Consider the following 15,207-nt stretch of genomic DNA (forward strand, 5'->3'; position numbering starts at 1 on the left):
CTTGGAGTAAATATATTCAAATCCTTGGAAAATAGGCTGGGGATGGGGCCCATTTGAAAAAAGTCATAATAAATGCACGAGTATTGTGGGTTTTCTGTTGGCATAATCCAAGAACAAAAGTGTGTTTGCAGGGACTTTCAATATTTTGATTAGTATCTTTAGATCCCAGATGGAGGAACTGCCCTCTTCCAAGACGGGGATACAGCACATCACACAGCTTAGCAGACGTCACAGTTTACACTCACAGGCAGTTTCTAGAGCACTTAATTCCTTTACGCAAGAGTTCCTTGCCTCTTGCTGTAAATGTGAGGAACTTCTTTTATGCCAAACAATGCTGTTGTATTATGTACAGTTTGGGATGCCATCAAAGTACACTATGAGACACACAACATTTTGTTACTTTTTTGGGTCCAATTTGAAGAGAAAAATAGAATCAATCACTAGACATTATTCATTACAAGTAGAAAGAGAAACCTCTCTCCACTCTCTCTCATGGTCAGGCTCGTGCATCAAGTATATGTTGCTGCAGTGCCAGTTCTGAATTATGTGCTTGCTGGCAATTTTCAGAAGTCCACTCTTACGCGTATAACAGTTCAGGTCTCCCAGAAGTCACATACCTGCCCCACCTTCCTCCAGCTCCCACTTGGAAATACTCTTATCTGAAATCTACGTAATCCATCCAGTTTTCCATTTTTTCCCCCTAAGATCCTTGGAAACCTGGCACAAATACTGTCTCAAACCCAAAATAATTGCTGCTCTCCCTTTCTTTACAGACTTACATTTCTTTAACGGATTTAAACTTTTATTGTTTTCATGCCTTTTATTATAAACTACATAAAATCACTTCTACCAAATCTAACACCATTTAACTTTTTAAAAGTCTACTATTACGAAACCTCTCCTATTATTATAGATCATTTGCCACTTAAGTATTAGCATTTACCATAAAAATTAGGATGCTTTTAGAATGATTGTCGAAAACCTATTTGTAAAACCTGTTCTGTTTTAAAAGTAAGGCAGTTAAAAGAGGCAATATAAATTAAAATATGCTTTCATGTGAAAGCAGTGAAGAGTCAGTACGAATTTCAAGTGTGCCTGGTTCACTGACAATCAGGGAAATAGTCTATAAAGGGCCAACATAAATGATTAATGACTAAAAGATACCTGCAATTTAAACTTAATTTGATGGGTTTTTTCCAAGTGCTGAAGTCACCTTTCTACTACAAGTAAGTCTTGACTTGGATGCTTGTGGACAGAGGCACTAACAGAGAAGGACTAACCACACACAGAATAAACAGACTCTGTTGACCTGACAATGACTTTTGCGTAATGAGCATAAGGATAATATAGTATTATTTTGAAAAAAAATTTTTTATGTATGTATTTATATATAAATATATATATAAATATTTATATACACACACACACACACAGATATCTTTTCTTTGCTCTCTGAAGGAAGGCTGGCTTCCATGTCCTGGGAGAGTTTGACAGTCACCAAAAGAGGGTTCCTGTGCCGATGGCCTCAGCCTCTCTGGGAAAGGGTCCTTTTTGACCCAGCGCTCGGCTTTGTGAGGAGGAAAACATGTGTCCGGCCAGGCAACACACATGCAAATCAACCTGACAATCTTTGAAGGCCCAGCTGTCACTGTCGTTCTCACCTTCACAGTTGCCCTCTTACTGCCCCAAAACTGCCGGTGTGAAATGAGCTTGCCTGCCTCTGTCTGCTCACTCTAGGTCTGTATAGACATTTCCCTTAGGAAGAGAGAGCGCCATGGCTGGTTGAGCTGGACCAGTCCTGCTGTCAGTTCACAAGTGCGGAGGCCGAGGTTGCAGGCTGTCTCTAAGGGCATCAGGTGGTTGGCAGCAGAAATACATCCAATGCCCGTTCCCACCAGGCCAACTCTCCTGTCATATTTATTTTGACTCTACCCAGCTCTACTGCAATACGACCCTAAACTTGAAGCTCTCTTTGGGTACCAGTGTATTATTATGGCTCAGTTAAAACACATATCAAGATCAAAAATATAAAATCTAATACAATCACTGATTTATCAATTGTGATAAATAACATGGGGATAACATGGGGATTTTTTTTTTCTTTGAACTTAATTTCCAACTACTTTGCGGCGTTGTGATATTTAAATGAGATACAAAGTATACCTCGAGAAGAACCAAATTCTATTGGACACACCGGTAAGTTCTTCGTGTCCATTTCATTCATTCATTATTTACTTATTAAAGTATCGTCTCATAGGAAATCCCAAAGAGCATTTTCTTAACCCCATTTTGAGTTTAAAAGGGACTGATGTCACCTGGATCTACAAGTACTGACACATTTCAGCTCAGTAAATATTCATTGACTGTTTGTTAGGAGTTATGAGAAGTGCCTGACACTGGTTAGGACCTGTACTGGGTGAGCACTGGGGGTGCAGAATCAGAGGACAACAACCTCCACCCGGCCCCGCAGTTCCTCGTCAAGGAGGGCGTGCACACACACTCGCTGAAGCGGACCAATCACTTTCTTAACTTTTGCCGTAAAGTGGTATGTGAAAACCCCTGTCCTGTTTTTCCTTTTATCGCTCATTGGGTTAACGAAAAATTTTAAAAATACATGAAGACACATATCCTTTCCGCCGGGTCCACCTTTGGACTGGGTTGGCCAAAAAGTTCATCTGGAGTCTTGTGTGTCATACGACAAAACCCGAACGAACTTTTTGGCCAACCCAGTAGAAGGGGAGATGGGGTGTGGGCTGTACGGATTCTGTAGCTTCAAGAGCTTTCTATGCTGCAAGCCTGAGATTTTAAAAACATTGTGTGTTTTGAAAAGATGATCCACAGAATGCAGCATTATATTTGAGCATCTAATGTGGGTGATGCTGTGAGAGCTGTCTCTGGCTGACGCCTCTGAGTTAACTTTACAGGCTGGTGTTAGGGTCTGGAACAAAGGAAAACAGCAGAGCGTTTTCCCTTCACTCTTCGAGCCAAGGCTGTTAGAAGCAGCCCCCTGGAAGCCTTGAGGATGCTAGCGTGGGGAAAGCAGCCCCGAAGGTGCTAGTTCCCTGACACGCACACCTTCGTGGGGTTGCGGGAAGTTCGCAGGCTGATCTTCCGCTGGCGAAGCACAAGCTCCAGCTCACCGGGGTGCTGCTTTGATTGTGCCCTGTTTCAGGTCTGGTTTACAGCTCATGTGGACGATCCTCTTTCTAGAGGTGACGCCTTATGACTTTTCTGCCTCTCCTCACTGCCAACTGTGGTGATTGGTTTGGGGCGGGAAAGAGAAAAGCTGAACTTGTTTTCCAAACATAAAGAGTGAGACTAGTTTGTGGCCTCCAGGTTGTGGCCGTGACACAGCACTCATTTTCTTCACCAGGAGCTAACCAGGAATTCATCCTGTGTCAGTTTGTTTCTTTCCAAAAAGATCTGCTCTGATGATGGAGTTGATTTAATGTCTCCATGAATCTCTTAGTAGTTGAAATATATAAACCTCAGGTTTTTAGAGACGGGCCGCTTTTCAGAAATTAATTTTTCACATTTTGAACACAGTGAATGCCTTAATGTGATGTAAACACAAATTCCTTGAGTACAATTGTCTTTGAGAGATATTAAGAAGTGGTTAATTATTGAATCACCGGAACACTGTATCTTGCTGTATTTTCATACCTAGACGTGTGACAAGTATTTTTATATGAATAGCCGGATCTTGTGGTGATTTGCAACTGCTGCTGATGGTCTGTCTTTACTGATTTTTCTATCAGTATAATTTCAACATTTTTTGAAGCATTGGCTTTCTGTTCTTTTAATTTCACTAAAATACTTGTTATGCTTTAAAGAAAAAAATGAACCTATATTGTCATATGTTGTCATATGTTATACGATGGCATTTTTGAAGTTTTTAAGAGAATAGTTTAGGTTTCAGATGACTAATTTGTTCAAAAAAAAAAAAAAGGTTCTAGTCATTTACCTAATAAAAACCACAGCCAGGACAGATCCATCCTCCTGTCTGGTTATGCAGTCAGGAGTGATCTCGTAGGGATGGTTTAAGGACCGACAGTGGGGGCTGGGGTCCCCGACCGAGCCCCATCTGCATACAATTACAGCGGAGGACTGCAGTTACTCCCAATCAGGGGAACCAGCTGACCCTGATGCAAACCAGATGGACCATTTCTTAGCATGCAGATTGCAATATCATGCACATCATAATTAAAGAGATTCTGGGATGAAGGAATTTGAACTGACAGCACCCTGATGCTCATCACGTTCCGTGAAGGCTCTTGGTCGAGGAGTGAGATGCAAGACTGCAGCCTCCGAGCCCGGGGATGCGGAAGCTTGGGGCTGCTGCTCACTGAGTTCAGGGCACTTCCGCGGCTGAAGGATTTACTGTGGCCGCGTTCACACTAGAGGGTTATATGTGGAGAGCCAAGCGTAAGGGTGGGTTTGGAAGTCTCAGAGAAAGTGCTCTGTGAGGTTAAGGAACTATGCAGCCATCTTCTCTTTAAACAGTAAGTAAACGAATGTCTGAGCCATAGGACCTTGATGGAAAAGGGAGATGTGTATCCCTTGAAAGGATGCACATGCCAGAGAAGGTGGCACTGAACGCCTGTGATAAGTCTTCTTTTCCTCCCCTCCGTGACTCTCAAGCAGAGACGGGTTTAGCTTTGTCGCAAAGACGTGTGTAAATGTTCCAACTCCTCTTACTTCCCCAGGTGTATTCTCGAGTGAAGATAAAGAAAGTGGGTTGGGCTCCATCTTCAGCAAACAGTTCTGGACCATTTGCTCTTGCAGAGTGGTCTCTACAGGGACATTTTGAGGTGGGGATGGAGGAGACACGGTTCTTGACATCTGGGGCTTTAGGCCGGTAGGGGAGAGAGACAGACATTAAACGAGCTGGCTGTGGAGAGACACAGTTAAATGCACTTCGACAGCTAAATGCTGAAGAGTGGGCAGAAGAATGGAAACTTTACTTCCAATTGGGAGGTTTAGGGGAAGTGGCTCCGAAGGGTGGCACTTGGACTGAGCCTGGAAGTATTCCAGGGTCTGTGGTCAGAAAATAGAAAAGAGGTTTCAGAGCAAAGAAAACACCATGAACAGGCCATGGAAGTAGGGAGTGCCTGGCAGTGTGCTTGTGGGAAAGCTGGGTGTAAAGGCAGTGTGTGTGACAATTCTGTAAAATGCACCAGGAGATCAACTGTAAAGGTAACCGTTAGGAGACTGTGAAGATGGGTGCCTCGAGTGAGAAGTGGAGACGTCTCCCTCCATTCTGTAGAAAACGGGATGCACTTGGACGTTCTGAGAAGGAGGAGGAGAATCCCTCTTCTCCACTTTAAGAAAATAACCACAAATATGGTGAAGAGGGAATTAGAGAAAAGAGACTGGGTTACAGGGAGATGGGTTGGCGGCTATGGTGAGGGCCCAGACAGGAAAGTGCGTAAAACAGGTGGTCACCATGGAGACAGGATGACTTAGGGGTTCCTGAAACTATACTCTGCAAAAGAAAAACAGGATGTTGGTAGGTGCAAGCACAAGACAAAAGGTCCTGGGAACCCTTAGGAGTCCAAGCGCCTAGAGTTGTCATGAAGACCTACATCTCAGGAGGAGGGGCGTAGCCGGCGAGAGGCGTTTGAGATGGAACTTGAGCAGGTAGATGGGGTCCTGCAGCCCAGAAAGGGATTGGGGGTAGATGTGCGAGTCACTCGCTCAGCAGAAATAGTCCAGTCATGGAAGCGTACGTGTAAGGTTGTGCACTGAGAAGAGAAGTTTACAACACGAGCTTGAAAGCACTCGCACAGGGGCACAGCAGGAGCAGAGACTAGGAGGGAAGTCCCGCGCCACCCAGGAATGTCAAGGACCTTAGAATCACAATGTCCCAGGGATGTGCAGAGCTGCGAAAACCACTTCTTTTCTCTACTTTTCTAAGTGGCTTTTCTTAATTCAAACTGTGGCAGAAAATGCAGAGGAAGAAATTCAGAGGTGGCTCACAGCTCTAGGCAGTTTATTGAATCTTCCTCGCACCCAATTCCCTGGCGCTCAGAATGGAGCTACTTCCCCCTCACCCACTTGATGAAGTCACAGTAAGGATCAGCTGAGACAACTTTACAGGAAAGTAAAGGAGAATCCCTCTTCTCCACTTTAAGAAAATAACCACAAATATGGTGATGAGGGAATCAGAGAAAACATACAGATACAACCCTCCAGCAAAACTACATGGAGAACGCAATAGGGGTGGTGAGTGTGGTTCCCTAGAAAGTAGTTTTTAAGAGTCAACTTCTGAGCAGATATACGTTGCCGTTGTTAAATTATCCCGCTGTGTCCACCTCAATATTTAATGACCTTAAAATTCCCAACACATGATTTGGCATGGATTAAGATCAAAATGAAATGAGTTGAAATTCAGCCACATCACTTACACGCATCAGATCTTACATTTTGTATTTGCACATTTTCTAGCTTCCTCGGTTCAAACTTAAGAAATGGAAGAAGAACTGCAGCATTCTGAACAAACCATTTCGAATGACTTGTCAGTGCTTTAGGCACACGCTCGTTCTCAGCAGAGAATGATTTTAGTGGCAACTGGTGTTATTGATTTGGACGGCATTGGACATCATGGCGCCACAGACTCTACCTGATACAGCGAGTTTCATAGATCCTATTAGTATTACAAATTTGTTTTAAAACTCCCTTTCCGTAAGGGCTGCTATTTTGAATCGTGGTTCTTAAATATTTCAGTTACCAAGCAACTTGCATGCACTGTAGGGGAAGAAAGAAATCAAAATGATGAACTACTTTCAAATGAGACACCTGTGAGGGACTTTTGAAGCCAGGCACTCACTCGTGCCAAAACCGAACATTATACGTTCATCTTTTTCCAATTTTAAATGGTAAGTCAATAGGGGAGAGGGGCCCAGCAATCAGTTGGGAAATCCACAAGACCCATGCTTTGGAAACCATTCTTGTAAGATTTGACCACATGAGAGCATTGGGCTTTATAATGTTTTCCTTAAATGGAAAACTCGCTCAGATGGAGAGGAGAGGGGGAGAGGAGACTCGGGAACTGTGTTGTAACGACCCTCCGATCTATCAGCAGAGACGGAGCGTGTAACGCGAGAAAAGGGATTCGAGACTCCTCATGACTGTCCCCTCGTGCGGATTCTGGGTTGGCCTCCAGTGCTGCAGCTTGGTCATGGGATTTATTTGGAAGAACGCACAGGAAAGAATTGCTCTAACGGTTACCTTGCTCAGAATCAGGAATCACTGTAGACCCTCTAAAAAAATGGGAAAGCAAAACTGAACTTAGTGTCAGAAGATTTCAAATGTGAACCCCTGACAGGGAAAATCTGCTTTAAAGAAAGGAAACAGAGGATCAGTTGTCACGAGATGAGATTTGTCTCTTCCATAGATTTTCTTCGTCACCTTTCGCTGTGGTCTGGGTCACACGCAGGCTGTTTTAACTGGCGCGGTTCTGTTTCAGGTGTCCCCCTGAAGCCCAGGAAGGAGTTACGATTCACAGAACTGCAGTCCGGGCAGCTGGAGATTAAGTGGTCCTCAAAATTCAACATTTCAATTGAGCCGGTGATCTACGTGGTGCAGAGAAGATGGAATTATGGAATCCACCCTAGTGAAGACGATGCCACGCCCTGGCAGACAGTAGCTCAGGTTAGTACTGCACAGCCTGCCTTCTCCCTTGAGGTGATGCCTGCTACACCCACAGAGGGAAACGTAGCTTGCTGTGCCTCGCTCCAAACAGCCTGAGCACCGAAATCACTCAATCCGAGGTGCGTACGCCCTGCGTGTCAGTGGAAGACGGGACAGGCTCGTAGGCATAACCTGGTACCACGAGAAACTTGGCGTCATGTGCCCACAACATGTGTGGAAGGGAGACAGTTTTCTAATGAGTGTTCACATTTATTTCCTCCAACAGCTGCACTTCCTTGAGGTAAACGTCAGACCGACTGGAGTGAGGGAAATGCAACACCCGTAGGACTAGTTAATGTGCTGTTTGATCATCTCGGTGACTTCTCTATTTCTCCCACATGTAAGCCTTTATTCTGCACGAGACTTTCATGGCTGGAGAAAGATTCGTATCACAAAACTCCTCAGTGGGAAGCGGCCAGCAGCTCATCCATCTCCCCTCAGTGCTGTCATCTTCTTGGTCAACTTACCAACTGGTAGGCCACCTGGATGGCAGCCCTCCTGGAGGTTATCTTCCCAGTGCTTTTCCTCCTCTGTCTTGTGGATGTGAAAAGCAAAATATTTTCTTTCTTTTTAAGAGCTGTTAAATGGACTGCCAGCTGCAGGCAAACTCCACAGATGGAGAAAAGAATAAATTCTCAATATGAAACTGCCTCATGCTTTTCAACAATTAAAATGCCTTCTCCACATGTAGGTCTATAGGGAAAAATTCTTTCCTGATGTTGATCAGGTCATCTTTCTCCAAGGATGAGATTCCCATGATTTTTTTCAGTAAATATAAAATAAATTTTGGTATTCACGTGTTTAGAAGAATTTGGTCCCTTTCGCAACAGCAGTATCTCAAAGAGGATAAACACTGAAATAATTTAAATACCGTGCAAATCAATGAGAAGTGTGATGTTAAGAGAACCATCTTAAATTAGGGAAAAAAACTAGTCAGGTAAATTTAGCAATTCTATCCCACACCTATTTTGTTAAAAATTTTTGCTTTAACAAAACATAAAGATGTTCAGAATATGGCCTGACGTTATATTTGGTTTACATGGCATTCTCCCTTAATTGGTGCTACAATATCATTTGTAAATTTTCCAAATTGTGAAATTTCCAAATTATAAATTTGAAGACTTATGAAAGTAATTGATGATAAGCCCTTCTCTTTCATATCCTGTTTTTTGGAGAGAGGAAAGACCTTGCACTATCATTTTTATTACTGTTTTCACTAGTTAATACCACATGCTTCCTCTGTCTGCTAAATGCTGTGGCTAGTATGCTGACTTTAGTTCCTTAAATTGGATGCTAAAACTAGACAAACAAGTCGATGAAAATGTCTCAAATCCTACCAAACGAGGTAGAAAGCCACACTGAAGAGGTCATCTTCCTTTGATCTTGGAGATGCTTAGCTTCTTTTGAATGTTAAAGTACACATGACAGTCCTTTTCAATAAGTTCTTATAAACTGAGGTGTAGGAGGGTTTCAACTCAGTTCTGTTTCCCAGTTTCATCCACGGAGCGCCAGCTGAGCTTGGTACTAGGCACAGATGAGGCACAGAGCGCAGGCATTTGTCCCCTTGGAGTCAAGGCCAAGGTTTCAGGTCTGTTCTAGGACATTGCTGGAAGTGGGCATATTGCCCTGAGCTTGACGAAGAGGGGCACTGGGAAGATGGTCAAGTTGTTTGCTATCTTGGGACGAAGCTGTAGGGACAGCAAGACCTGAGGCCTTGTCCCAGTGTCCACTTTTCTTCTTTGGACCTTTTATTGGGTGAAGATATATTAACACACCTCACCCTTCAGGAACACGCACCTCTGCAGATCTTTCATGATTTACTCAAATTAAAAAACAAAAAAGTCTTGGGTTGCAATGTACTTCCAGAGTGTAAGTGTGTGGGTTCACATGCATACTTGCAAAATTATATTTGGCATGCACGTGGGAGGCATGTTCCTTCTATAACCTAAAGATGATTTCATTTTCCTTATAATGTAACAATTACTTCATATGCTTATTCATTCGTATGTATAATTTATTGATGAAATCTCTCCAGTGCTGTATTTAGTCACCAGATTTAAAAACAGCCCAAGCAGTCACCGTGAGATTTTGACTTCCAGAGAGCTTTAACTCTTTGGGGTGAACTATCTATGCATGGAATGAAGCGGTTGGAACCCTCCCTGCGAATTCCCTGGAACCCGACAGCCCTTCCGGTACCTGAGCAGGACTGAGCAGGATCTCTGCCCTCATCCAGGAGGCTGGGGGAGGCCAAGGCTGTGTTGCATCCGCTGATGCGTGAGCGTGTTTCTGAAACAGACCCGACGGGCACGTCAGGATGAGACAGTTCTCTCTGCTCTGTGACTTTCCCCTCAGACCACGGATGAGCGGGTCCAGCTGCCCGACCTACGGCCCAGCAGGTGGTACCAGTTCCGAGTGGCCGCCGTGAACGTGCACGGGACCCGCGGCTTCACCGCCCCCAGCAAACACTTCCGCTCCTCCAGAGGTAAGTGTGGCTTGTCTGCACCCCACCGCCCCAACTTGCCACGGGCGGGGGGCACATCTATCGCACCCCCAGGTTCTTATGTGTAGTTGGCCAACAGGTGCCGTGCTTCGCGAACGGGACCAGGTGTGTCTGAAGGTGCAGCATGAGCTCATGATTAGGACCGTTCCCTGGGCTTTGACCTCTGAGAGGCTGCAGACGATCACGTGATGGCGTTTTCTCAACTTTGAAACGATTTTCCATGACGACATTCTGTCGGGTCTCTCCATATATTCTGCATCGAGCGCCATTCACTTAATGTTTGGAGAGGAAGGCTTAGCTTCTGCCACATCAGACCGTGCAGGTTTCTTGAAACGATTGCTAAACTGAGTGTGAATTCATCTCTTTTGTTTCATAACATGCAGGTGTTAAATCCCTCCCGGGTCACTTTATCATGGCTATCATTTTGTTCAGCTCCTACTTCACTGCTATTTTAAAACCTCTGTGGGGTGCCATGAATACTAACTATGTGACGTGTGTGGTTAGTTTCGCCTGTGATAATGGAAGGACATAATTTGGCTGGGTATTAATAATAGCTCCATGTTTATTTCTCCACTTGTGTTGAGGTGACCGGGTGCGTTCTGAATTAATGACACGTCAGCTTGGCTCATCAGCGAGGACCAGTTTCGTGGATGGTGATTTGTCAGGTTATTCCCTTACTAATCAGCAGTGATCCTCTTACATGGGAGCTCGTTTAAGTTTATTTTAAGCATGCATTGTGATACTAATGACTAATGTGAGACTTGTAACATCAGTCATCTCTTTCAAAATGGGAAGCTTTGAATCAGCTGCTATAAATTGCAATTTCCGTTCCATTTTGGGGAAAACGTATGTTTCAGCTAGTCTGTCTATTTCTGACTAGGTAATATCGCCACACCTTTCTCTGCGTAATCATAGGTCCCAAGTGGAAAACTTGCAACCAAAATAATTTACTATTTGGATGCTATTACAGTGTATGCTGTAGATTTTTAACTCTTTCTTTTAAGAAGTGCTTTTAAGAAAAGAAAGGTGCATCCCCCCCAACCCGAGGCAGATACACTGAGCAAGTCAGCAGGTGAAATGATAAATACACACATCAGAGCTTCCTTGTCTGAGGACTGTCTCCAAGTGGTCTGAGGATGGAGAGAAGCCATGGGAATCAATAATTAACAGTGGGTTCAGAGGCGAGGTTCAACACAGGGCTCGAGAAGTCTTCACCTTGACTCTCACAGTTCAGACGTGGTCCAGGCGTGCCGTGGTCACAGTGCATTCCCGTCTGCCCCCTTGACTGCAGGATGGGGTCTGGAGCTCTCAGATCACGGCTGCACGTCCAGACATGAGGCAGAGCAGTTCCCAGCCTCTGCGGGCAGAAGTGGAATCCCTTTCAGAGTTCGACGGGATCTGGACAGAGGTCCTGTGACAGCCCCAGAGCTGGGCTGGTGGCTGCTAACTGCCAAAGAAGCATCCCCTCTGGGGAAGTAGCAAGGCCGTGCTGCCCCAGCCCTTCCTGCATAACTGAGCACCATATGTGTCTACAATTAGAGCGGCATCCCTCAAATTTAAGTGGGATTTTGTTGAAAGCGTGTGCACCATTTTGGGGGAGGCCTTGCAGAGGCCATTAAATTGTTCTATTTCTTGGTTTTACAAATATGCCCAGCCTTCAGCATTCCAGACTTCAGTTCTTGCACTTCTGAAACCAAAAGTATGTGCCCAGAATTCATGGTAGATTCTACTGTTTTCACTGAAGATGCATCACACAATGATGGGACTAGAATAGACCCACTGAACAGCGGAAGGCACTTTTTCCAGGATTTGGCTAAGGATACGTCACCATTTACAAGGTGGTACCACATCTCCCCTCGCCTTAGTCAGTTCTCATCAAACGTGGAAATGTGTCTTACTGGGAAGATAATTTAAACAACCTTATCGAAATATAATTTACGTACCATAAAATTCACTCATCTTAAGTGTATCAGCCAGTGATTTTTACTGTTTACTATAAAGTCGTGCAAGTATCACCGTCACGCAGTTTTAGACCCCTCCAAGAGCCTCCCTGCCTTGCTGGGAGAATTTTAAGGTAGAAATAAAGTGTTTGGGGTCTTGTTTTTTCACTCACGTTTAATTCCCTTTTTTTATTAAACAAATGTTTGTAGAGCACCTGCTATGTGTCTAGCACTGTGCTAGGCACTGAGGTAATAAGTGAAAGAAAAGACAAAAATGTCTGCTCTTGTGGAAAACGCACGTGCGCGTACACACACACACACACACACACAGACAGATTCACTCTAATTGGAGGCAAGAGGAAACAGTAAACAAGGGTAATACGTGAAATACTGTCATATACTAGGGTAGACAGTGATAACTGACAGTAAGAAAAATAAGGAACAGACACAGGAGATGTGGGGAGGGGGTTGTTTTTATTTTTAATTTTGTACTATTTCAGGAAGGGTGGGGCAAAGAGGAGATGTTGTATAAAGGAAGAGCTGGCCTTGCCACCATCTGAAGGAGGAGCCTTCTGGGTCCAGGAGGCAGTAGCTGCAAAGGCCCTGAGGCAGCAGAGAGCTTGCAGTGTTCACAGAGCAGCAGAGGAGCCTGACGGTGGAGCAGAGGAGGGTGCAGGCCAAGAGGAAGGAGGGGCCGGGTGTCCTGCGTCTTCAGGGTCACCTGAAAAGCGAGGCTTTTACTGAGTTAGATGGGAGTGGCTGGGAGGTGCTCACCTGATGTGACTTCGATTCCAGAAGGGCCACTCAGACAGCTGTGCTGAGCACAGGTGAAAGGTGGGGGAGGCAGAGGCAGGGATGCGGGTGGCGGGCGGCGGGGAGGCCAGTGCCGTATTCCCGCTCAGAGGTGGTGCTAGACTGGAGGGCACTGTGCTGAGTGAAGTCAGCCAGGGAAAGGCAGATCCCATATGTTATCATGTATATGCGGGATCTAAGAAGTACAGCAAACTAGTGATACGACAGCAACCACCCAAGGTGCCGGGAACCTGGATTGGATGAAGGCAGAAGTGGCCTGGGTGGGGAGCACGCGTGCAGAGATGAGTCTGATAGGCTTTGGGGATTTGCCCCTGGCCTGCAGGAAATGACTCCAGGGCTCTTTTGTCAGGAACTGCGGAGTGAATGGTGACTAAAACGGAGATGACTGAGAGAAGAGGATGTTTAAGGCAAAAACTCCTCTCTTCCTCGGGGGATACACATATTTCCAGAAGAGGAGAAATCCTTGCCCAGCCAGGATGACTGCTATGTTTTAGGGCCTCTCCTGCACACAGGCCTTTCCAAGGGGTGGATATACCAAGATGAAGGACCTTGGACATTCAGGAAATACCAGTAATCAAAGGAGAAGCTGGAGACACAAAAATAACTTTGTTTCTACCTTAAAAAGTTCCCCGCAGGGCAGGAAGGATCTTACTGGGGTAACAGCATCATTTTGGCCGTGATGTTCCCATGACTTAGTAAACACTAAAAATCACTGCTTGCACGCTTGCGCTGAGTGAATTGTATGGTATATAAATTATAGTTCAATAAGATTGTTACATCTTTTCCCAGCAAGCACTTTTGTGTATTTGTAAACGCAGTGCAGTAGGTGGGGAGAGACGAGGTGTACCGTCCTGTCAATGTCTTCAGCCCTTGAGCGGGTCTGCTATTCTCCCCCCCCCACCTCCCTGTCCCACTCCGTGATGCACCTTTCCCGAAACCACCGTAGGATCTACGGTGACCACTGCACAGACATGTGTGGTTTGCAGGGCGCAAGAGCTAAAGTCTGGAATGCTCCTCACGGTGAGACGTGTGCAAGGATGGATGTGAGGTGTGTTTGTAAAAGTAAGACATAGCACCACATTTCAGCAGTCGCTGCAGTGCTTCCAAAAATGGTGCCTTTTCATTTAATAAAAGCCCACCTGTGTCTGCCGTGCTCCAGAATTGACACTGTACCAGTTGTAAGTCTCCTAGTGCTTTAAAATTACTTTAGGAAAGAAGTACTGCTTCCAAAGTAATTGTCTGTGCGAAGCGTAGGCAGTTTTCTAACGTATTTGAATTTGGATAGAGGACCAGCCTCAAGGCTCGGTCAAGGGAAAGGGCAGAGATCTTTTCCGTCTCCCATGAACACGTCTGAAAATAAAAGCAACCTTAAATAGAACAGGAGAAAAACGTGATAAAATGGGCATCATTCAGTGTAGGCTTGCTGCCTGGTATTCATGGGCTCTAATCCTAGTTCTCACAGAAAAGTCAAAGTTGTTTTCTTTAGGATTATGTTTACATACAAAATGAATCTCTGGTTTGCCCAAATGGATTGGTTACTCAGTTAATTTCCTTTTACCTCTTATATTTCCCTATAATTTAATCCTGGCCGCTTAGAATACCTATTTTTGTAGAAAATTCTGAGTTGTTCATAGATCGTAAGTCAGTTTCATGCCTTTTCTTTTCCAGGTGAATACAATTTTTGGATATTTTTATTACCAACTCCTACCCCCCACCCCAAGACATGCCAAAATAGAGGTTGGCTACAAAATTGGCTACAAACTTAAAAATTAAAATCACAAGTAATTTAATAGACTAGTGTGTAATGTCCCTTTCTACTTTCTGTCTCTTTATGGAGAAAGTGGAAATGGTAACCCTTCCACATGGTGACTTAACTGCCCAGGCTACTCCTGGGTTGAAGCAGTTTTCTGGGTGCCACGCCTGCCGGACCCTAGGGCCTTGGAGACCTTTTCACCCTGTTTCACGTGGAGTGAACCATAGGAAGCGTCCGGACACAGGTGTAGATACGTGTGTATTCACAAGGGCGTTTGCACATGGGACTCCTGATGCGGGAGGTGACCTGTCAGGGACGTGATCCCCAGATGCCCATGCACGTGAAGGCTTCGCGTGGAAGCGGTTTACAGAGGAAGGGACCCAGGAAACAGGGAGTGGCGGTGAGAGGGGACGATGACCAGAAAGAGAAGGCAGACCATACAGGCGCATTCTCACGCTGCTCACTGCTGTGGACAACCCTTCCTCCTCTGGGGAACTGGGGCGTCGAAC

At 45.0% G+C, this 15,207-nt stretch overlaps 1 protein-coding gene across 1 annotated transcript in view; it reads left to right on the top strand.

The window, feature by feature from the left end:
- Positions 1 to 15,207, top strand: part of ANOS1 (anosmin 1) — a 171,804-nt gene that overhangs the window by 118,502 nt on the left and 38,095 nt on the right. Inside the window, exons 5-6 of the mRNA XM_057719056.1 lie at positions 7,469 to 7,653; positions 10,045 to 10,174. Coding sequence (XP_057575039.1) covers positions 7,469 to 7,653; positions 10,045 to 10,174 — 315 coding nt within the window. The remainder of the gene's footprint in view (positions 1 to 7,468; positions 7,654 to 10,044; positions 10,175 to 15,207) is intronic.

Source organism: Hippopotamus amphibius, chromosome X (assembly GCF_030028045.1).
Source record: "Hippopotamus amphibius kiboko isolate mHipAmp2 chromosome X, mHipAmp2.hap2, whole genome shotgun sequence".
NCBI classification, from domain to species: domain Eukaryota; kingdom Metazoa; phylum Chordata; class Mammalia; order Artiodactyla; family Hippopotamidae; genus Hippopotamus; species Hippopotamus amphibius.